Raw genomic sequence first — 23008 nt, 5'->3', positions numbered from 1 at the left:
CTTCCTGGGTTCCAAACAGATGAGATTTAAAAGCTGATGGGAAAGGCATATGAAAAGAGGAAATCATGTGGTCAAAGAGCTTAAACCTAAGTTTTCCCACCTTCTGAGTCCCAGGGTTGGTTTGGCACTACACCACATTCCTTTTAATGGTTTTACTCATATCAGATTATAGGCTTTTTGAAGAAAGATGAGTGGCTTACTTTTTATCCTCTCTTGGAGTTAGCACTGAGCCATGGCAGGTGCTCCATATTTATTTCATTCAATTAAATAAATTGAATTCAATGGAATCTGTAATAGTCTTACAGTTTCTATTACTGCTTTATTTCAAAGATACTAAAGTGAAATGCCATAATTGAGAAAGAAAGAGAACAAGGTATTATGTATCTTTTAGGTGCACACTCCCTCTCCAGAAGCCCATCCCTTCCACCCCCACTTCTCCCTGGCTTTTTATTAAACATGAAACCAGAAATCCTGAGGTTCTCAGAACTGGCCATGGACAAATGACTCTATGTTAAGATAAGTAGTTCTGATGCTATTATTCTTCATAACACAGGGCCATTGATATTGTGATGTAATAGTTTGAAAAGTATTTACATACATGTCTCATTTGGTCCTCTCCTATAGAGGCTATTTTCCCTCTAGGTTACTACTGGAGACACAGAAGAGTTAAATGAAATGCTCGTGATGCCAGAACTATAAGAAACAGGAGTAAAATTGCTAAGCATTGATGGAGAGTTGAACTAAAGATCTTGTGAGTCTCTGTGTAATGTCCAGATGCCACAAAGGCAATACTGAGAAGTGCCTTCAGCATAGAGGCTGGAATCCGGGTGCCTAGATATGATTCCTAGCTCTGCTCATGCCCAACCACGGGCAATGTATTTGTTTGCTAGTGCTCCCATAGCTGAATTTTATGTTTTCATAGTTCTGGAAGCTGGAAGTCCAAGATCCAGGTGTCAACAGGGTTAGTTTCTGGTGAGGATGGTCTTCCTTGTTTGCAGATGACCACCTTCTCTCTGTGACCTCACATGGCCTTTCCTCTGAACTCTTACACTCCTGGAATATCATCTTCATTATATGTGGATATCAATTTTACTGGATTAATGTACTACCTCATGGCCTCATTTAGCCTTAATTACCTCATTAAAGAACTTATATCCAAATAGATATGAGGTTAAGACTTCAACATATGAATTTGCAGGTGACAACCCAGACTATAATAGGCAATTACCTACCCCTCTCTGCCTCCATTTACTCTTCCATTAAATGGGGCTGTCAATAGGGTCTACCTCTTTGGAGGATATGTGGTGATATGTGTGAAGTGATGAGATGAGAACTGCCTGGTATGCATGCATTCACTCCATCGGCATCGATTAACTTTTTACTATACCCTGCATCTCCAGATGTTTTGCATCTCCAGATGTTCCAGATAACGAACCAACTAATCCACTATCCCCCTCTCCACTCAGAAAACAACTATAAAGCAAACAAGCATCAAACCACAATCTCTCAAAATACATATGCTGAGTTGTTCTTAGTTTTCTTTTTCTTTTTTAAGGAAAAGAACATAGATCCAACCTTTTTATGTCATATGACTTCACTAATTTGCAGCACTCCTTTTATTTATTTATTTCTGGTTAATATGTCCTAACAATACTCAGATAATAACACTGTGTGCAATATCTCCAATGTTTAGAGAATTCTCCATATACCTTTTAGCTAAATCTCACATTCTAGCCAATGTCAATGTTTTTCAGCTAAGCAACATTGGATAGATTAGGTCAGGGTGTAAAGAACATCAAATGAATCTGTCCAAAAAGGGGAAAGAAAAAGAGAAAAAATTGATTCACATAGAAAGAATGATATTTCACAAAAGTTATAGGTCTGTTAAGGTAGTGCAGTGTTAAGGTACTGCAGTGAGAAATTTAGGTTACCATTACTTTATCTCTAATATGCTAAGTACTTCACCTTACCAGAGAGTTCATCAATCTAGCTTTGCAAGGTGCCCATCTCTAAGAGAAAGTATTCATTTTCTAGCGCCTTTTGGAATTTTGCATTAGGCTACTTCTTTTATTTATGGCAAACTCAATACAACTTTTGCTTGTATGAGTGTGTGCTACTAAACATACAAGAGAAGTTGCAGGACTGGCCTGAATTTAAAATGACCATTATACTGCTTTTAAATTCCAAAGGTTGAACTGCTTTTAGAAAAAGGCTGAGATAAGATAAGCAAGATAATCTAGTACATTCAAAAGTAAAATTTTGTCTGGCATTTCCAGGTTCAGAAAGTTCAAGATCACAGAAAATAAACAATGCCCAGTTTGTTCTTCTATTTGTCTTCCCAGGTCAAGCATAGGTCCTCTGTGTACATTCAACTTTGGAAATGCACTCTTCAATTATTTTGAGACATATTCTTTTAGAGTTGAAGAATTAATCTCAATTATTTTGATAAAGGGGAGGTACGTTCTGCTCAGCGAGACTTGAGTGAGTCTAGATTTGCTAGGCAAACAATTGAAATTATTTACATTATAAGCCAATTATTTAATTAAAAAGATATTATATATTTCTTCATTTAATACTTCAAACATTCATGAAATGTGACCTTATTATTACTACTCTCCTGGGTAAAGGAGATTAGGTTCAGAGAGCTGCAAGGCAGTGATAAGCTGAGATCTGGGCTCAGGTCTCCAGCCTGTGGACTTTCCATAGTATATAACATCAAACCAAAAACTGAGAGAAGTTGGAGATGTTACCCCAGTTGACCATTTCATATTGGAAACACTTTCTTTCCATTCCTTTGCTTTTCTTTTTCTCCTAAAAATAAGTTGGGCTATTTGACAAGAGTCCTCAAAAGAATAGTTAACAAGAGAGAAGTTAGTGTCACTACCCTACTCTTAAGAAAAATGATTGCTTAACTGTCGTAACTATTACTTTGCCTGTAGAATTCTACTTTTTGTTATACAGTTATTGGGCAAGAGGTAAAGGGAACAACAGGAAATGAACTTAAACACAAATATAACCGATCACATTTGGTTTAATGATATCACAAGTTGATAAATATAGACATATAGAAGAATTTCAGTGTTTGATACTTACAAGTATCAAGACTAAGGTTTGCATTTGGTGCATTGGATAAACATTGGACTTGGGGAACTTGGGAGTTTCAGTTGTCTGAAACTTTGCTCTTCTCTTTTTAGGCATACAGTATGGAAGGCTGTTGGTTGTTGCAGAGGGTGACAGCTTGACTTTGTGAATCAGATTCTGTGCTTCCAAGAGAGCAGAAATTGTGAGAAAATGAATGTGTTTTGTTATATAGTATAGAATTCAAGGTGATTTCCCACACACAAGTCACAAACACCATGGAACAACCTGTTGAAATAAAGAGGAAGAGGTCAAGATTTGGAGTGGGAAGACCTGAATCAGGTCCCAGTTTTACCCAACTACCAATATCAGACTGGATCAAATAATTCTTATCCCTGCTTATGGTCATACAATAATTCTTAGCTCTGCTCATGAGTTCTCATCTGCAAAATAGAGATATGGGCTTTGGGGAACTGTGAGTCTAAAATAAGATAGCAGATACAAAAAGTTTACAGAAACTTCTAAGTAATCATATGAAATGTAGTCATTGATAGTATTTTAATTCACATAAGAGGATCAAGAGTAGCTGTCTTCTCATTTGTCCTCACTTGGTAACTACAGGTCTTTAGTCTTTATGGATCTATTATAATTTGTATTCTCATTTACCAACAAATTATGTGCTTTCTTATCAAGTTTTTTTAGTTGAGACTTTATTCTTTGGAAGTCTCAGTTCAGGTTGAATATATAAAGTGACAACTCAATTTTTTTTTTAAGCAAAATTTAGAATGGAGGAGGGGGGTGACTATGAAGGAGGTCTGCAAGGGTGTGGTGGATGGTTAAATTCCTGCTCTAATACTTGCCAAGCATCTTAATTTACTCACCTATAAAGTGGAAGAATAATTGAGGTAATTATCTCATAGGGCTTTTGGGCATTAAATGAAATGTGTGCCTGTAATATGGTGAGTGATAAATATATTTATTACTGCTGTCATTAGAAACTTGAAGTTCTTCTCATAGCAAAGCCCCTTTGATAGGGTCAAAGGCGGAGCTATGTAATACAAACTATGTCAAAGCACATTCTAGAGAGTTGGCTGCCTACTCTACCATACCTAAAAGTGTCTACCAGTTTAGTGGCTCATTATTGCAAAGTTAGCTCTCTGCAGTCACTCTTAGGCTCTGAAAATAAATCTATGCAAATTTTATTTGGTTTGATTTAGTCATCTTTCCTCTCACACAGGGTCATAACCCATTTCATTAGTTTTTTATAAATTAATACATTAACTTTCAAATTTCTAGTTAGTTTTCCCTCCTCTCCTCTTCCCCCCCCCCCGTTCCTTTGCTTTGCTCCCGCCAATCCATCTCTCTGTACATCTCTACCTCCCGGCCTGATAGCCATCTTTCTCTCTGCCTCTTAGAATCTGTGCTAGACCTGGCTGGAGCACAGACAAGTGTCAGACACAGTCCCTACCTACAGCCCAAGACAAGTGACAATGTGGACAAAAGGTAGACTGCTAAGAATCTCAAGTTATACCAGTGGTGTAGAGGAGGGATGGCTGAGGGAGATTAGGGAGGTCTTTGGGCTGAACCCCAAAGGCTGTCCAGGGGGTGCCATGTCAGCACTCAGGAAGGGAAAGAAGGAATGTATTCCAAGCTAAGAAAGAGCAGGGGCAAAGATGCAGAGGAGGACCACTCTTGAGGAAGATGAATAGAGGAGATTTAGGACAACCATTTTGCTATCTCCTCCCTACTTTTAATACTCAGATCAAATAGTCTTCAAGGAAAACCTGAGTATGTCACCAAAATAATTCCCAGCTGTGATCTACATTCCAAGGCATTGATTTCCTGGGCTTGATTTCCTTTGTTATCTTGCTTAGCTCCTGAGGTTTATCAGACATCCAGTGGGTTTTATGTTTAGCCTTTACCCATTCAGATAATAACTACTGTCATTATCACATTACTCTCCAAGGGACCATTGTGGTATCTGTTAATCTGGTGCTTTTCCTTCTAGCTTTAGTCTGTGATGAAGTCCCTTTGTGAACTGCAAAGGGAAATGGTTTCAATTAGGGTCCTACAAGAAGGGACCTTCTTGTGCTGGCTTCAGCAGCATATAAACACTAAAATTGGAATGATACAGAGAAGATTAACATGGCCCCTGGGCAAGGATAACATGCAAATTCATGAAGCGTTCCATATTTTAGGAAACTGAGACCCCACACAGTGTTCTTGAAGAAATTGGAGTGACATAACTCTCCTCCTTTGTTGATGACTTCTTATGGCATTTTACACACTATAGATGGTCACTGCCTTCATGTCCATGTTAGCTAACAGTGTAAGATGATGTCTTGTCAGTATTACTGTTTTGCTAAGCTGATTAATTCAGGCATACATTTTTTTTTTAAAAAAGGGAACTATGGTCAATTGAATGATAAGGGACTTAAATATGGATTAGAAATATGCATAAAGTACCTTTCTTAGATTTCTTAAATTTATAGGTCTATTTCTATTTATCATAACTGATTAGGTGCATATATGAAAATGACACAGCTGTATACAAGCAATATCTATCAAACAATTTGGCAGTATACATATATTAATTACTGTATTTGTCAAAGGAAGATTAAATTAGAATATGAAACCTGGTTCAATGAAACAAAGATGAGTGCAGCATATTATTATATATAATAAAAATAAAGGGAATTGACACATCACATATCAAATGACTGAATATTTAATTGTTGAAACTTAAACAGAAACAAATTTATACCAAAGAACCCTATTGGACAGTACATACCTTAAAATAAAGGGAATATAGATTATTTTAGGTGATTAAATTGGAATGATGTCATTTAAAAGTAGTATGGAAGCATTTGGAATGAATGGGACAAGCAACAGAGATTGCTTCATAATAGTGCATAATTTTTAAGGCCAAGGTACATTTGACCTCTGAGATGATTTTGTATGTATATGTATGGTCATAATCATTTGGTTACTCAGTTGGATTGTTTTTGATGCCCCAAAATGAAGCACAAATGTTAATTTACCAGTTGTTCATGATAGTTTTCTTACAGAAACATTGCTCTCTTCACAGTGTGGTGTAAAGTCCTTGTTTGAAGCATGCATGTTCCTTCTGGGGTGCTTGTTCAAGCCGACTTTATTTGCTTCCCTATTGCTTTCCTCCAATTAGAAGTGCTGCAAACTTTACAGCAGCTTCCTTTCTTTGCCCCTAGTTATCAGAAGTTGTATAAAAATCTTAAAGAGGCACCTTTCATTTAGCAGTGATAGTCGCAGTTAAATGGCATTAGGTGGCTCTATTTTTTTTAAAGCTTATATAATTGTTCAGCATCACTTTTATACAAACTTACACAAATCTAAACATGTCTTCATGATTTACACTTTCACCTCTATATCCTGGACTGGATTAAGCTTTGTTGTCATTGTGACCAACATGTAGGCCATGCGAACACTGTCCTATCCCCTCGCCAATTAGCTGAAATAAATGTTCAACAATTGAAAAATAAAAAAGGTGGGGGGACCTTCTTGGATCCTGGCTGTGCTAATATCTCCACAGTTACCTGTGTGCACGTTCATTCAGGCAGCCAGTCTTTTTTATCTGTTCATTTTACTCTCATGAAGCTGGTCTCTGGGCTCCACACTGAGGGGGGAGATAAAAAACAATAAAACATGGTTCCACTTTCAAGGTGATCTGGAAGGACTATAGAGAATATAAGCAGAAAATAATTAGGAGCACCAGAGAGGGATGGTTAAAGTCTTTTGGAGTTGGCATAGTGACTTTTTTCTTTCCTCCTCGTGGGATTGTAATCAAGAGACCCTCCTGAAAGAGGTAGACTTTCAGACAAGCCTAGAAAGATGGGGATGATTTAATTGATTTGGTTTTCTCACCTTCAGAGATCCACAGAAACCTATGGAATGCTTGTTTTTCTTCCTGTGAAATTCTGCATGTGGCTGAAGCCCTGTGGACAGGAAGGCAATGGAGGAAAGTAGCCCTTAGCTGATCATGTGCTTCCCAACTCCAGATTCCTTAATAAGATGGCAACCCTGGGTGGGGTTGTGACTCAGAGGTAGAGCACCTGCCTCGCATGTGCGGGGTCCTGGGTTCGATCCTCAACACCACATATGAGTAGATAAAATAATAAAGGTATCGTGTCTAACTACAACTAAAAAAATAAATAAATATTTTTTTAAAAGATGGCAAACCTTTCTCCCCTCCTGATTCTATGCCTACCATCTTTCAAAGGCATATCATTTTGTCAAAAATATTCATTAACTCCATAAACTTACAGAATTATATTAAAACGATGTTTTTCAGATTGAATTTTAGCCTGAGGGCTTCTCTTAACATCACTGGGGTTTTGATGTCTGTTTCCGCAGGATGAATTCCAAACTTACTCTTCGAAAAAGGTAGTGTGGATCCACCTGTCGACATTAAGCAGCACATTTGGTCTTACCCCTGATCACCCTCTCATCACAGATGAGGAGTTTATAATAAATAGAGCCATCACAAAGCCAGACCTAAAGGTAAGTAAAGTTATGGCTATGGCTGATGCCAGAGAAATTTAACCTTACCCTTCCCATATATAAGGTTAGATCCATCACTGTACTAATTCTCAATCAACAGGATGGGACCTTGTAAAGGACATGCACCTGAAACCACACAGAGCTCAGTTCAAATCTGAGCTTCAGCTTCTAAGCAATGCAATCTTGTATAAATTTCTTAACTCTGTTGAACCTCAGGTTTCCTAACTATAAAACAGTAATGATGCCTATCTCTAATATTAATTGATAAAATTTAACAAAGATCAATATAATGCCAGGTACATAGTGGATGCTCAACACATGTCAGCTCTGAAAAGCATTGATCCCTGTTTGATAATGTGTATAATAAAGTTAATCTTACAGTAAAGGTAATTATCCAGGAGTTGGAATCTGTAAAATGACCTTATTTTTAATTGTGTCATTCAAATGGACATGGGTTACTCCCTTTTTGCTTTAGTTGTGACTTGCTAACATTCATATTTAAAATGTATTTTATAAGAATCTTTTATATTCCTATACACTTAGCTGTTTAGTTTTATGAGCTCAAGTGTAATTTTTAAAAAAATAATAAAAAATCAATTGTTGAGGAGTTTCTCTGTTGCCAATTGTTCCCACTCAGTTGTGTTGACTGCCAAAATAAGCAAAACCAAGAGGTCAGGCACCCTCAAGGGACAGATTGCCTCACCTCAGGTGGCCATTCACCTGGAGAAGTCCTGGGCCTCCAAAAACATGTCCTCAGAGCTTTGTTGCCTGAAATTCTAGCCTGTTTAGTTGTATTAATAAATAATGAAAGAGACAAATGGAGACATTCTCAAATAAACAAACAATGTGAGGAAGGGCAGAGGTCTTGAAATGAAGTTTAGATACGTCAGCATGAAGTCTTCATTTATCAGCTTAGCACTGGGGGAGTTTGGCTGGTTACTGCCTCCCTGAGGCTTGAGTTTCTTATTTATAAAATGAGAGTCAAAAATCCCTTCTCTGCCTGTTTCTCAGGGCTGTTCGTGAGCCTAAATGTGAAAATGGATATTAAGGTGATCTCTGAATTACAACAGACTATATTCGCAGTAAAGTTTCAAACTTTCACGAAAGTCAGAAGAAATGTCATGGGCTCAGCCATGATGACACGGATGGGAATGATAATTAAAACAGCGATCCCAATATGACAACCATTTATGGGAGTGTGGAAACTTTAATGGGGTGTGTGGAGACTGCAGTAAAGAACTATGTCAGGTTTTCAAATGCAGGTTAAGAGGAGACTGTAAGGACCATTTTATAGGACTGCATGTAAAACTGAAATCCAGTGCTTCACCTGATAGGGGTAAGCTGTTACATATTCCAACAAGAAATGAAGAGTGAGAATTGTGGGAAGAGGACATTTTACAGATTACTGAGCAGAAAAGTGAAATTCACCCCACAAGAGATACTTGATCTCCTAGTTACTGTTTTCTAGTTTGAAGTTTTGGGAAATGGGCAAATAAATTTACCCTTTGCACATGTTATACTTCACATCCATTACTAGTTTCCAGAAGCTCTGAGGGTGATGGTGGAAGCAGGTAAACTCTAGGCAGAAATACCTCCTGCTAGGGGGAATCTCGGAGGCGCTTACAAGGTTTACAATGGAGTAGTTTTTCTTACTCTCTGAGGAGTGACTTCAGAAATGGTCAGAAGAAAATGGAATCTATTTTCTCACTTGAGGTAAAACTCACCAGGAACCTCTCTTCCTCATTGTTGCTGTCTTCATCTGTAGAAGTTTTGTGTCTATTATGTTTTATAAATGTCTCAGTCTGTGGCTTCACAGCCTCTTGGTGCAGGTTCTCTATCTGAGGCAGGGAACCTCACCTTCCACCAGTGTGTCCTTTAACATTTTTCTAACACAATTTTCAAATATATGAAATTTTAAAAGTAGGCAACTCTTAATCTATACATCTTGAGCCCCAAACTTAAGGGATTTTTAGATTTTATTTTGAGACTAACTTGAGGCTTCTATCCTTTACAAGACTGAGTTTTGAAGCCACGTGGGCTGGAGCTAAGATACCAGCCTTGTGAGTGACATAATCACAGTGAACATTAGGTACAAAGCAAAAATGAAATTAGTGTCTGCCTTATCACAAGATGATAAGCTCTAAATGCTCAGAAATAGTAGCCCTTATTAGTAATACTGTTTGCAAAATTGCAGGGAATACCAAAAAGGAAACCAAGTTATGAGACAAGAAACCTGAGGGTCCAACATGGACCATGGTAGCTAACATGCCTCAGGCTGATCACTTTTCAAATACTATTTTTCCCTTTTAATTTGCAGTGTATGAGAAAAGTATCATCCCCAATGACAATAAGATATGTTCTGAAATAACTCATTTTGCAACCAATCTCATTGAAGTACATTCATTCTATAAAATTTAAAAATATGGCCTCTAACACTCTTGGTAACTATCAAATATGTGTGTGTTTGAACTTACTGAGTAAGATTACCATTCATGTCAGGTAACCTAGGTCTTAGACCTTAGAGATTTAAACTCTAGTTCTAGTTGAGATGTGGTTTAACAAAGCATTCATTTGCTTATTTAATAAAAAAATGTATTGAACAATTATTATGTACCAGCTATATGATCTTTTCAGTCTTTAACTACTCTGAAGAATCACCTCAGAAATTGTTAGAAGAAAATGGAATCCATCCATACATACAGAATTTAGAGAAAGAAACTGAAAAAGAACTTAGGGAAATTTAGTAGAAGTTCTCAAGGACACAAATATCAGAGTTGCCACAAAAGAAAGTCTTGAATACTGTTCTTCAACCTTGGCTGTACATTGGAATTACCTGCCCCAGGTACACTGCAGACAAACTAAATTAGAATCTCTTGTTATGGGACCCAGACAGCAGCAATTTTTCAAGTTCCTCAGAAGCTTCAAACAAGGAACCTGAGGTTATAACCACATCATATCAATCGTATGGCTTCACATCAATATGGAAGTTCCACTGTTTTCTCTCTGTGATTGGCAAACTCACCAGTTCATGGGAATTCAGATTTATACCTAAAGTTTCTTACACAAATCTAAAGTATGAAAGAACAATAGTGATAAGCATTAATCCTCCTTTTTCCCCCATTATTAACACCCTCAAAGCCTCATTTTCTGGAGCATATTTTCTTTCAATAACTTCCTCTTTCCCCTTTAGTATCTGCTGCCAGCCTAATCTTCTTTAGTGCCACTTCTTTAGGTTACTGCACAAATCTATTGTCTGTGGGAGAAGGTTCCAGATATCTCATCCTAGCCTTGAAGGCTGCTCTTAATGTTGTCTTTATTCTGCAGTTGAATAGTGCTACCCTCTTGCCTCCTCCCACTCAACTATTTGTACACAATTTCTTTGAAATTCTCTCTTCACTTCTTATCTGAGCAAAATCTTTCCAACCCTTCACTGCTGCAGTTCAGATGTCATCTCTTCCATGGGCCCTTTGTCATCTGCCCTCTCTATATTTCTACAACATTTTAAGAATATTTTTAAACTTAAAATATTTTCATTTCTTTGACATACACATATTAGACTATATGGCATCATTTTCTTTTGGGAAATGTATTTTTTCCTTATTAGGATATAAGGTAATGGAATGTAAAGACTGAGATTTTGTTATTCATATATTTATCTGTATAGTAGGCCTGTGATACATGTTGATTGATGATTTCTAATAAAAATGACATTTGTGGAGCAGGAAAAAATAGGATAAGTTTTAGAAAAGAAAATCTTAGTTCTAAGTATTTAAGTTCTATCTTTGCTTCTTTATAAATGCTTCTTTAGACACTGAATTGCTGCATATTCACCCAATCTACAAACTGGAGATTTTCTTAATACATTTTTCTTGCAGGTGAGATGCATAAAGGTGCAGAAAATGAGATATGTTTGGAATAACTTAGAAGGACAGTTCCAAAAAGTCGGGTAAGTTGTTTTGGCAAGTGCATTGAAAGAAGAAAAATGTTATCTCAAAAATGTTATTGCTAAATGCATCCTTCTCATTATTATTTTAGCTCGTTGGAAGACTGGCTCAGTTCTGCCAAGATACATCTAAAATTTGGATCAGGTCTAACAAGAGAAGAACAGGAGATTAGGTATCATGCATATTATTGTCTATTTTAGCTCAAAAGAACAGTTGGTCAAAAAAAAAAAAAGAGCTCAGTAAGTAGTTACCCTAATTGATTAATATCAGAAAAATCTGTAATGCTCTATTTAGCATTATTAAATTAAATGCTTTCACATACCTTATCTCATGCATCTTCAGAGCAACCGTGTGAGGGAGAACAGACCTCATCATCATCCCCACATAATAGATGTGAAATCTGAGGCCCAGAGAGGTTTTGATGTCCTGAAGGATGTCGCACAGATGGGAAAAGAGGGAGAAAAAACTGAGTCCATACTTTCAACTGTAGGTTTAGCACTCCTTTTTTTCATTATTTTCTACATAATGCTTCTCAAGGTTACAAAAATAATAGAGTTGAGCCTATTTTGATTGTAATCAGGAAATACATATAATATCATGATAGTACAATTACACAGCAATTATGAAGCATCAGAAAAATGACATGCAAGATGTGTAGCTCTGCTGCTCCAAATCAATTACTAGGCAGAGAAGCAAGGTTTAGGAAGGGCACTGAAATGTCAATAGTCTGTGGCTTTGAGCAAGTATTTTCTCTCTGGGCTCTAGTTTCCGAAGGATGAAAGTAGGAGAAGGATTCTATAAAGGTCTCACTGGTTCTAAATTTCTATGTATCTTACACTGCCTCCTGCCCCCTTTCTAGTACTTTCAAGATACCTAAAGCCTTGCAGCATCAACATCACCTGGGAGTTTGTTAGAGATGCAGAGTCTCAGAACACATCTTGCTACTATTGAACAAGAATCTGCATTTTAATGAGATCATACAAATTATCTGTGTCTATATTAAAGTTTGAGGAGCACTACTGTAATACATTCAGCAAAGCTATTTAATCCCAGTGTCTGTATGGAAGGCACAGAGAGAGTAGTTAGTGTTTTCAACAGCAAAATAACTCACAAAGTTCCATTGCTCTGCATTATCAAAGAAGTGCATCTCAGGGTCTTCAATTGGAGGACACAGAATTTTGTGTCGAGCTATTTTTGAGAGTCCAGGACCTTCCTACTCACATTAAAACATGATACAGAATCTCAGGAACTTTTGACTAAGAGGAATAAAATAAGGAAAGCATTTCCTTACCACTAAAACTATTCTGTCTTAGTGATCTCCCTCTTCTACTTTCATGGGAAGAGACAGAGTGAAAAGATGCTAATCCTGAAACTAACTTGAACCGGATAATGGGTGTTAGGAAATACCCAAATTGCCACTTATGGAAATATTTAGACGTTGGGGAGAGTCTAGTTCAATAGAAGCAAGATGATTATGTTTATTATTTTTGCACTTGGGAGCCTTCTGTTATTTTGAGCTGGGTGGGAGAGTTACAGAATAAGATAGGCTTTTGTTGATGCCAGAAGTGAGAAAGGGGTCATAAAATAGGCCTTTTTTGAATGGGCAGGGAATGAGCTTCCTTTTCCTTATTAGTGACTGGACGACCTGTGATCTCTCCCTGTAGGAGGCTAATATGTGGGCCTAATACTATTGATGTTGAAATCACACCTATTTGGAAACTGCTCATCAAGGAGGTAATTTCTCCAGGATTTTCTCTTTGCTTTAGACAGGAAACAAAGAGGTTATGTTCTGGTCAAGCAATCAGGAGTGCTGCTTGTTAATAAGTAGCCATAAGTGGGAGATATTTTTTAAATATCAGGCATAGTTTCTTCAGATCTCTCATCTACCCTTTTCTTTTAAGTTCCTCTTTTGCACATTGCCTGGTATAATATTAGGCTATGATGCTTGTGTGTCTACTTATTATTTGATTACTGGATAAATATGGTTTTCTTTTCTTTTTTTCTTTCTTAATTCAATGCTGCCTAGCCTGTTTCAATTTTGTGAAACTAAAATTATATGTATTATGTACATATAAAATATACAAATTCTATATAAATAAATATGTTTATGTAGCACATATTTAGAAAAACCAATCATTTTCTTAGGCAATGTATACAATTTCCTCAATGTCCAAAATTATAGGGAGAAAGAAAGCATCTGTTCAGTTCTACTGATCTCAATGTATATGTAAGAGACAAAGAAGAACTTGACCTTCATTTGCCAAGTTTAATTTTTTCTCTTGAATCCTATCTGGGCTTATCATTTTTCAAACCATAACCATACAGTATTACTGTGGGTCTTACCCTGTACTCCACCTCCAATTATCCTTGCCTTAAAAAAATAGGTTACTAAATTCAGCTGGATATTTTCAGTGAAGTTTTGAGCATGAAAGAAAGCAAAACAAACTGGTAGGAAAAGTTCTATGTGTTTCATCCCCAACCTGAAGCAAGGATTACCATTCTTGTTTTAGACAGATGCAAAACAACTAGAGGGAATTTGAGAAAGGGTACCAAATGCTTTTAACCAAAGCAGGATCACAGCTGTTGAGGATTATATCTATTCTCTCTGAGTGTTTTAGATGCTCAGTTGTATCTTGCTACTTTCAGCTCAGCTCTGTACATATGGGAAAACGTGGTCTTCAACTCATCCACGAATGTAAACTCTTCAATGGCTTCAAATATGGCCACTGTGATGTCCTAGAGAGGAACAGTAGACTAGAAGGTGTTTTAATTGTGCCAACCTGAATGAATCCTTCCCCTTTCTGAAGGCCAGTAAATGTAAATGGGAGATGGTGATACCTCCTCTTTACATAACTAATGTGATGGTCAGTTTGATGATACAAGAGGAACTAGTTTGTAAATTGTAAAGTGTGGCAGTGAGTAAAAGCAAGTACTCTCGGGTTAGATTGTGTGGGTTTCAGTTTTGACAGCCACAGCTGTGTGACCTTGGGCAAGTTTCTCAATACTTCAGGCTCAGTGTCTTTATCTTTGCAATGGCAATAACTTCTGGTTAATAAGGTAATAATGGAAATAAAAGGAGCAAATTCAGACAAAGTTGCTTAGTGCAGTGTCTGGGATATGAATACTGACTAAATATAATAAGGAAAATGACATATGATGTGGGGTGATTTATGTCATAGAGATGATTATGAAAATGGGTCAGTGAATAGCTATGTGTGAGGCCTAAATATCTTCCTTGTCTTCGTGTTTTATGTCTGCCAACAGGTTCTCAATCCATTTTACATATTTCAACTCTTCAGTGTCTGTCTGTGGTTTAGTGAAGACTATAAAGAATATGCTGTTGCCATCATAATCATGTCCGTCATTTCCATAGCTCTGACAGTGTATGACCTCAGAGAGGTGAGTTTTCCCAGTAAGCCCGTAGTCTCAGAAAGGGAGCATTAGTGCTTCATTAAAATTTTCTTGGAAAGGAGAATCATGAAATAGTCATTGCTCAGTTCATATTTGGAATTATATAATGGCCAATGCTCAACAAGCTGGTTCTTTCTCTTCCCTCAAGTCCCAATCCCTAGTCTTTCAGGTTATATTTTTCCCTGTGGAAGGTGGAGAAGTCTGTTTAATATGAACTTAATTTGAATATACCCTTTATGTTTGGTTAGTACTCATTTGTCAAAGCTCCAACTCAATCCTTAGCTTCTTCATGCCTGAAACAGGGGATCTAGGGGCTGTTGGAAGAAAATCACATAGAACAGATTGGTTAGTCACACTACAAACCCATGAGAGCCAAGCTTATCTGGGAAAGCTTTCTATACATGTCTGATCAAGGTACCCTGCCATTCTCTGAAATTGAGTTTTCAAATCCAGTCTCTCTTAAGGTTTCTGGAATGTCCATTTTCCCTATATTCCACTTTTCCTTTCATTCAGCAGATAATCTCACATCAATCTCACATCACAAGACAATGAAAGCCTAAAATAGGAATTTGCTCAATTCCCCACTCTGCAACTATCAGATGAGCCATCTCTCCAGCTCCTGCTCTCTCTGTCCTCTCAGTGCAATGGAGGAAGTGCCCTCAGCCCCACAGTTGAGATACTGTCCTCTTCCAACTTCCTGGTGCTTATGCAGCCCATGATGACTCATTTTTTTCTGTCTCCATAAGAGTCTTCCCATCACTGCTTAGCACTCCCAAGCTTCTTTGAACTGAAAAATAAAATTCAACCAAAACAATTCTTTATTTCTTCAGGGGCTGCTATGTCTCATCTTCTTTTACTGTAAAATTTCTTGAGTCTCTGTGCCTGCTGTCACCATTATTCACCGTCCTCCCTCTTTTCATTCATGCTGAACTGGTTTCCTCTCACAACTCCACTTAAACAACACTGTTTAAGGTTGACACTATTAACCTAAAGCCCATAGATTGTTTTAATTTTTTAAAGTGTATTTTTGTATGTGGGAATTTTATTGTTGAGTGCTTTCAACAGTGTTAACCAAAGAATGAGTGAGGAAAACAGGAGAGAGAGAGAGGGAAGAAGGGAGAGAAATGGAAGAAAAATTGAACAGCAATGCAATTGCAACGAAGGCCTTAGCTAATTCCAGTTCTGGGAACCAGAATCTTTCTTCAGAATCATCCTGAATCAAAGTCAGAGTGCCAGGTCATCTGTCATATACCACATTGAGGAATTATGCGATGCAACTCCCCCTAGAGAGAGGTTGTGACCTCGGTGAGACAGCTTCCTAATGTCAAGAGCAACCTATGAAAGGCTTTACCAAGAGCAGCCAGAAGCCAATATTCCCAGCAGCTGGGGGAATAACTGCCTCAGACCTGGAAGGGGGTATCTGGGAAGCACACCATAGTCATAGTAATTTTTAAAGATATCTTTTAAATTAACTAGTTATTTTCCTTAATAGAAGGAAGCCATGATCCATGTGGCCATGATAAGCGTAAGTTTCAAACAGAACAAAATAGAGTCAATGAAAATTAAGGACCCTTCCCATTGGAGGAACTTCCTGGAGTCCAACTCTCCTCTCAAGAGTGATCTACTAGGATCAAGTGTTCTATATACTTTTCTCAACATTAAATGCACTCCATTAATTTGTTTTTCAAAATGGAAGTACGCTATGTACACTGTTCTGCACTTGCATTTTTTAACCTAATATATCTATTTTTTTTTAAAGAAAGAGTGAGAGAGGGAGAGAGAGAGAGAGAGAGAGAGAGAATTTTAATATTTATTTTTTAGAGTGAGAGAGGGAGAGAGAGAGAGAGAGAGAATTTTAATATTTATTTTTTTTTTAGTTATCGGCAGACACAACATCTTTGTTTGTATGTGGTGCTGAGGACCGAACCCGGGCCGCACGCATGCCAGGCGAGCGCACTACCGCTTGAGCCACATCCCCAGCCCAACCTAATATATCTTGATTATCTTTTTGTATCCTCACAAATATATTTTCTCTAGATCAACCACGGTCTTTAAAGTGGTCTAATAGCTACTTAGGATAGGTACTTAGGCTGTTTCTAATCTTTTGCTACTAAACAGAGCTGCAATGAGAATCCTTGCCCACATACCTTTTCTCACCTCTACATCTATATGTATATATGTACATCTCTACATATCCATATTACATATATAAATTACAAACATGTAATTTGTATTACATATAAACATGTATATAGTATATATATGCTTATATATCTATATTAATATGGAGATATAAAATTTCTGCAATTGGAATTAGTCTTGTGACAAGCTGGGTGCATTATTTTAATATATGTTGTCAAAATGCCTCTTAAAAAGCAATATCAATTTATACTACTTTCAATTGTAGAGAAATGTTTCTTTTCCTTATCTTTGTCAATATAAATGAAATAGAATTTCATAACATTAATAGCATGTTTTTCACCATGAGTTGAGAATTTCCTCATGCTTTAAACTATTTGTGTATTTTCTACTGTGAAATATCTGTGTCCTTTGGTAACTTCTGTTGGATTGTTGTTTTGCTTTCTGATGTTATAATCCCCAGAAGGAATCTTGAAAGGAATAAAACAAAAACAAAAACATATGTTTGGATTTACATTTTTTGCCTAAAAGTTTTATCAAAAGAATATATCAGAAACTAATGAGAATAGTTGGTTAGTGGAGGGGAATAAGATGGTGGAACCTTTATACTATCTGCATTTTCACATACAATTTATTTTGAGGCACATGTGTTTTTTTAAAGGTCAGATAGAGGAGGATCAGTCATAAAACAGAACCAAGGCTTGGGGTTTTGGCACAATGGTAGAGTGCTTGCCTAGCTTATGTGAGGCACTGGGTTTGAGTCTCAGCACCACAAATAAATAAAATAAAGGTACACTGACAACTAAATATATATATATATATATATATATATATATATATATATATATATATATATATATATATTTAGTATATATATATATATACCTGTAGTCTTAGCTACCTACTGGGAGGCTGAGGAAGGCCTTGAACTTTTGGCTCAAGTGATCCTTGCTCTTTTTTATGCAAGTGGTAGCGTAATTATCTTGTTTTGTACCTTGCTAGTTTGAAAAATTATTAGTGCTGTGTCTTCAGGCTGTTGTCATGTGAGCACATGAGAGATTCTTCATTGTTTTTATAGCTGCCTATACCAACGACTTCTAAAGGAACCTGCTAAGGACTTTCAAATCTTTTTTTTTTTTTTGATGATTTGAGCAGCAGAAATTTATTTATTACATAATTTTGTAGGCTGGGAAGTCTGAGATTGAAATCGTCCATTTATGTACACAGCAGACACTAGGTCCTTAGTTATTCAAGGACAAAGGTTATGTCTATTCAAAATGTTTTGTATGAAATGGACATTCAAATCTTTATATAACTCAATTCCAAACACTACTTTTGAGTTCCAGAATCATATACCCCACAAGCTATTTGTCATCCTTACCTTGATATCCAAAACTTACTTTAAATCCAGCACATCTGGTGCGGTACCTCACTGACCATTCAGTTGCACAAGCCAGAAATATGTTTCTTTTTTTCCCCCTCTCAATCATATGGCAGATTCTACTGATTTTCCCTTATAAATGTCTCTTGGAATCATTCACTTTTCTCATCCCACCCCTATTGTGGTTCAACTTAACCATTGTTGCACGTCTGGCAATATTCCCCCCATCTACTATCCACCCATCCATCCTTGCTTTCCCCTAAACCACTCTCCATGTAGTAGGCTAGCTGTGGTTTAAGATGCCAAAGAGAACATGACCAGTCCCACGCTCTCAGCACCAAAATGCTTCAAAGTATTTCCTTTGCTCCTCTTAGGATAAACATCTAAACCTTATTCTGGCCCTTAACGCTCTGCCTCAGAAGTATTCAAAATTCTTAGTCTCCAGAATCCTTTGTATTCTCCTCCCCACCACCACTTTCCATTTTGCTTTATTTTATTTCTCTTTCCATGTTTTTTATTGGTGCATTATAGTTGTACGTAATGACGGGATTTGTGGTCACATATTCAGACATGCACACAATATAACAATATAATTTGGCCAATATCACTCCCCAGCTCTTCTCCCCTCCCTCCCTTCCACTTACCCCAGGGTCATGTTCTTCTGCTGATCTCCCTTGATCTTTATGAGACACCTCCTGTCCCACCTTTCATTTCCTTTTCCCTCTCTGGTTTCCACAAATGAGAGAAAAATAACACTCTTGACCTTCTGAGTCTGACTTATTTCACTAAACATAATGGTCTTAAGTTCTATTCTTTTTCCTACAAATGACATAGTTTCATTTTTCTTTGTGGCTAAGTAAAACTCCATTGTGTATATACACCACATTTTATTTATCTATTCATTCATCAACAGATACCTATGTTGGTTCCATAGTTTGACTATTGTGAATTATGCTGCTATAAATACAGGTATGCATATACCACTATAGTATGATGATTTTAATTCTTTAAAATAAATACCAAGGAGTGATATGGCTGAGTCATGTGGTCATTCCACAGCTAGACTTTTTTTTTTTAAGAGAGAGTGAGAGAGGAGAGAGAGTGAGAATTTTTAATATTTATTTTTTAGTTCTCTGCGGACACAACATCTTTGTTTGTATGTGGTGCTGAGGATCGAACCCGGGCCGCACTCATGCCAGGCGAGCGAGCTACCGCTTGAGCCACATCCCCAGCCCCAACAGCTAGACTTTTGAGGAAACTCCATATTGATTTCCACAGTGGTTGTACTAATTTACAATCCCATCAGCAGTGTTAAAAAGTGCTTCTTTTTCTCCAGATCCTCTCTAGCATTTATTGTTGTTTTTATTCTTGATGGCTGCCAATCTGACAGGTGTGAGATGAAATCTTAGTGTAGTTTTGATTTGCATTTCTCTAATTGCTAATGATGTTGAACACTTTTTTTAATGTTGGCCATTTGTGTTTCTTCTTTTGAGAAATGTCTGATTCATTCATTTACCTATTTATTAATTGAGTTATTAGGGTTTTTTGGTGTTAAGTTTTTTGAGTTCTTTATATTTCTAGATATTAATCCTCTTTCAGAAGAGTGGCTAGTAAAGATTTTTCTCCCATTCTGTAGGTTCTCTGTTCACATTCCTAATTTTTTCTTCTGCTGTGCAGAAACTTTTTAATTTGATGTTGTCCCATTTATTAACTCATGTCATTATTTCCTAAGCTTTAGGGTCCTATCAAGAAAGTCACTGACTGTTTTATATTCTTAAGAATCACTGAGGATCTCAAGGAGTTTTTACTTTTGTAGCTTGTATCTACAAATATTTATCATATTAGAAATTAAAACTCAATATTTATTAACTCATTTAAAATAGCAATATTATCTCATATTAACATAAAGGCTTTATTTTTAAAGAAAATAAGCTTATTTTCTGAAGTAGAAATAATTTAGTGATAAGAATGTTGTTCTTTCACATTTTTCCAAATCTCTTAAATGCTATAGAAGATATCTAGATTTTTACAACTGCTTTTGTGTTTAAGCTGCTGTCATATTACACATCATTCAGCCTCTGGAAAATTCCACTGTACATTTGTGAAAGAATGAAATTTTAAAAGGCAATTGATATCACAGTATTATTATGAAAATAGTTGTAACTTTTCGGCCCCTGTGAGTTCTTGAAAACCCCGAGGCGGTCCCAAGTGACTCTCTGAGAACCACAGCTCCTCCTATACTTGTGACTGATGCACTTGTGTGTTTGCCTTGTCCTGATGGTTTGTATCTGCTCTTAATTCACTTCTGCCTCAAATCACCCAGCCTCTCCCTGGCTTCCTGCCTTCTAGCCCCACGAGTCTGTCCCCTGAAGCATGTTATTTTTTCTACCCACAGAACACTTGGACGTGTCACCTGGATTTGTCCTTTCTTTTCACCCTCATGATTGCCCTCATCCCCCTGACTAAACAACTCCTACTCATGTCTTAGCTTCAGCATCACTTCTTTTTTGCAGTCAAGATTCTCCTTGATTCCCTTTGCCATGTATTCTCCAAAAGCACCTTATTTGTCCTTATTACTAATTATAATTATATACTTATGTATGTGATGACTTGATTAAAATGTATTTCTCTCAGTAGGTTATAAATTCCCTGATGGTTATGTTCCATTCTGTCTCATTTCTTAGCAACAGAACTGGCATTTAAAGGCTGCGCGATACACATTTGTTAAGTGAATGCACAAATGAACAAGAGAATAAGCTAGTAGCAGAACATTCTTTGACTTTGTCCTATTCTGTTAACCATCCTTTTTTAAAAAAAAGCATTGTTTTAGTTGTAGATGGACACTGTATCTTTATTCTATTTTTTTTTAAATTTATTTGGTGCCAAGTATCAAACCTATGCCTCACACATGCAAGGCAAGTGCTCAATCCCTGAGCTAAAACTCCAGCCTCCTGTTAACTATTCTTAAGCTGTATTTATCAGATTTGTAAATAATTTGAAACTTGGAGATTTAGGTACAAAATCATGATTAGAAAAGGAACCTGGTAAGTGATTGGGAACTTTAAACCCTCAGAATCAGATGGAGGTCTTTCACACAACAATTAACAATTGTTAATTCAATATAATTAACAATATAGTTAACAATCCTTAATTCAATATAATTATATAATATTTTTCTTTTTTCTCTTTTTGTTGATTCACTCTCAGTGTCCCATACATTTCATACATTAGAACAACAAATACTACAAGGAAATAGCAGGAACCACTCCACTCTTTATGAAGTTATAGATGAGGAACTCTGATATGGACTTCCAAAAGCCCCAAAGCAGAAATAATGTTTAGCAACAGACCTGGCATTTAAAGGCTGCTCAATACACGTTTGTATTTACCCACTTAAGGAACTGTATATATATTTATAGTTTTGAACAACTCTTCTGGGTGAAGAAAAGCATGTTGGGAAATTCCTTTCTGCTAAAGAACACATACTTCTTATTGCTGAAGATTCTTTTCAGGTGACTCCTTAGCTGCTCAGTCTTTTATAGTCCTTTATATTCAGCTGGCAATCAGACAGCACTCCCTTTTTGCAGAGGTTAGCACCTTTCTGTGTAATACCTGGGTCCTGTACTCAAACAAATAATCCTTTTTCTGTTTTCCCTTCCTTTGCAGCAATCTGTAAAACTCCACCATCTAGTTGAATCACATAATAGCATTACTGTCTCTGTGTGTGGGAAAAATGGTAAGTTTCATTATTTTAGATCTATGTGCTATCCATGTAGAATCAGAAAAATACTTGAATTTGTGTTTCTGGTTGTTCCTATTACTCCCATATTCATATGCATCTTTCTTGTATATTTGCTTATAGGGAGGAGGAACTTGAGGTCTTTTTGCTTTAGGAAAAAAAATCCTTGCAGATGGAAATAGAATTAACAAACTCAAAAACTGAACATCTTTATAGTGGACATTTGACAAATGTTGACATATGTATACACTGTGAAAACATGACCAACATGAGGATAATAACCCCTTCCCATAAACTGGCACTTTTCTGCTTTCTGTAATTATAGATTAACTTCCATTTAGGAAGTTAATATACAACATACAGTGTTGTATGACTTGCAGTTTTACCTTTTATAATACATTTTGGACTACTTCGGGGCGATTAATGCTCATAATTGTTTTGAGATTCATCTATTTATTAAGTGTATCAATAGTTCATTTTATTCTTGAGAGTATCCCAGTGTAAAGATATGGCAATTTATTCATCCGTATATCTGCTAGTGGACATTTAGGTTGTTGGTAGTTGGGGCAGTTACAAATGATGCTACTATGAACATTTGAGTATAGATCTTTGTATGGGCACCCGTTTTTATTTTTTTGTGGGAAAATACCTACCCATGTAATGTCTAGATATGTGGTAAATAGATATTTAACATTTAAGAAGTTGCTAAATTTTTTTCCAAAATGGTTGTGCCATTTGATGTTCTCACCAGCTCTGAATGAGAGTTTCAGTTACTCCACA

At 36.6% G+C, this 23008-nt stretch overlaps 1 protein-coding gene and 1 non-coding gene across 5 annotated transcripts in view; both read left to right on the top strand.

The window, feature by feature from the left end:
• The window catches only part of Atp13a4 (ATPase 13A4), a 128324-nt gene that overhangs the window by 47410 nt on the left and 57906 nt on the right, over nt 1-23008 (top strand). For all 4 annotated transcript variants that reach the window (XM_040270225.2, XM_040270226.2, XM_078043877.1 and 1 more), the window contains 6 exons: nt 7468-7614; nt 11490-11560; nt 11650-11730; nt 13223-13292; nt 14823-14957; nt 22156-22225. In XM_040270225.2, the coding sequence (XP_040126159.2) occupies nt 7468-7614; nt 11490-11560; nt 11650-11730; nt 13223-13292; nt 14823-14957; nt 22156-22225 (574 nt within the window). The remainder of the gene's footprint in view (nt 1-7467; nt 7615-11489; nt 11561-11649; nt 11731-13222; nt 13293-14822; nt 14958-22155; nt 22226-23008) is intronic.
• LOC120884567 (U6 spliceosomal RNA) lies at nt 5169-5275 on the top strand. The gene has a single exon (XR_005727002.1). It is a non-coding gene; the product is annotated as a U6 spliceosomal RNA (small nuclear RNA).

This window comes from Ictidomys tridecemlineatus, chromosome 3, assembly GCF_052094955.1.
Source record: "Ictidomys tridecemlineatus isolate mIctTri1 chromosome 3, mIctTri1.hap1, whole genome shotgun sequence".
Lineage (NCBI taxonomy): Eukaryota > Metazoa > Chordata > Mammalia > Rodentia > Sciuridae > Ictidomys > Ictidomys tridecemlineatus.
The sequence above is the reverse complement of the archived record's forward strand: the minus strand, read 5'-3'. Positions and strand labels throughout refer to the sequence as shown.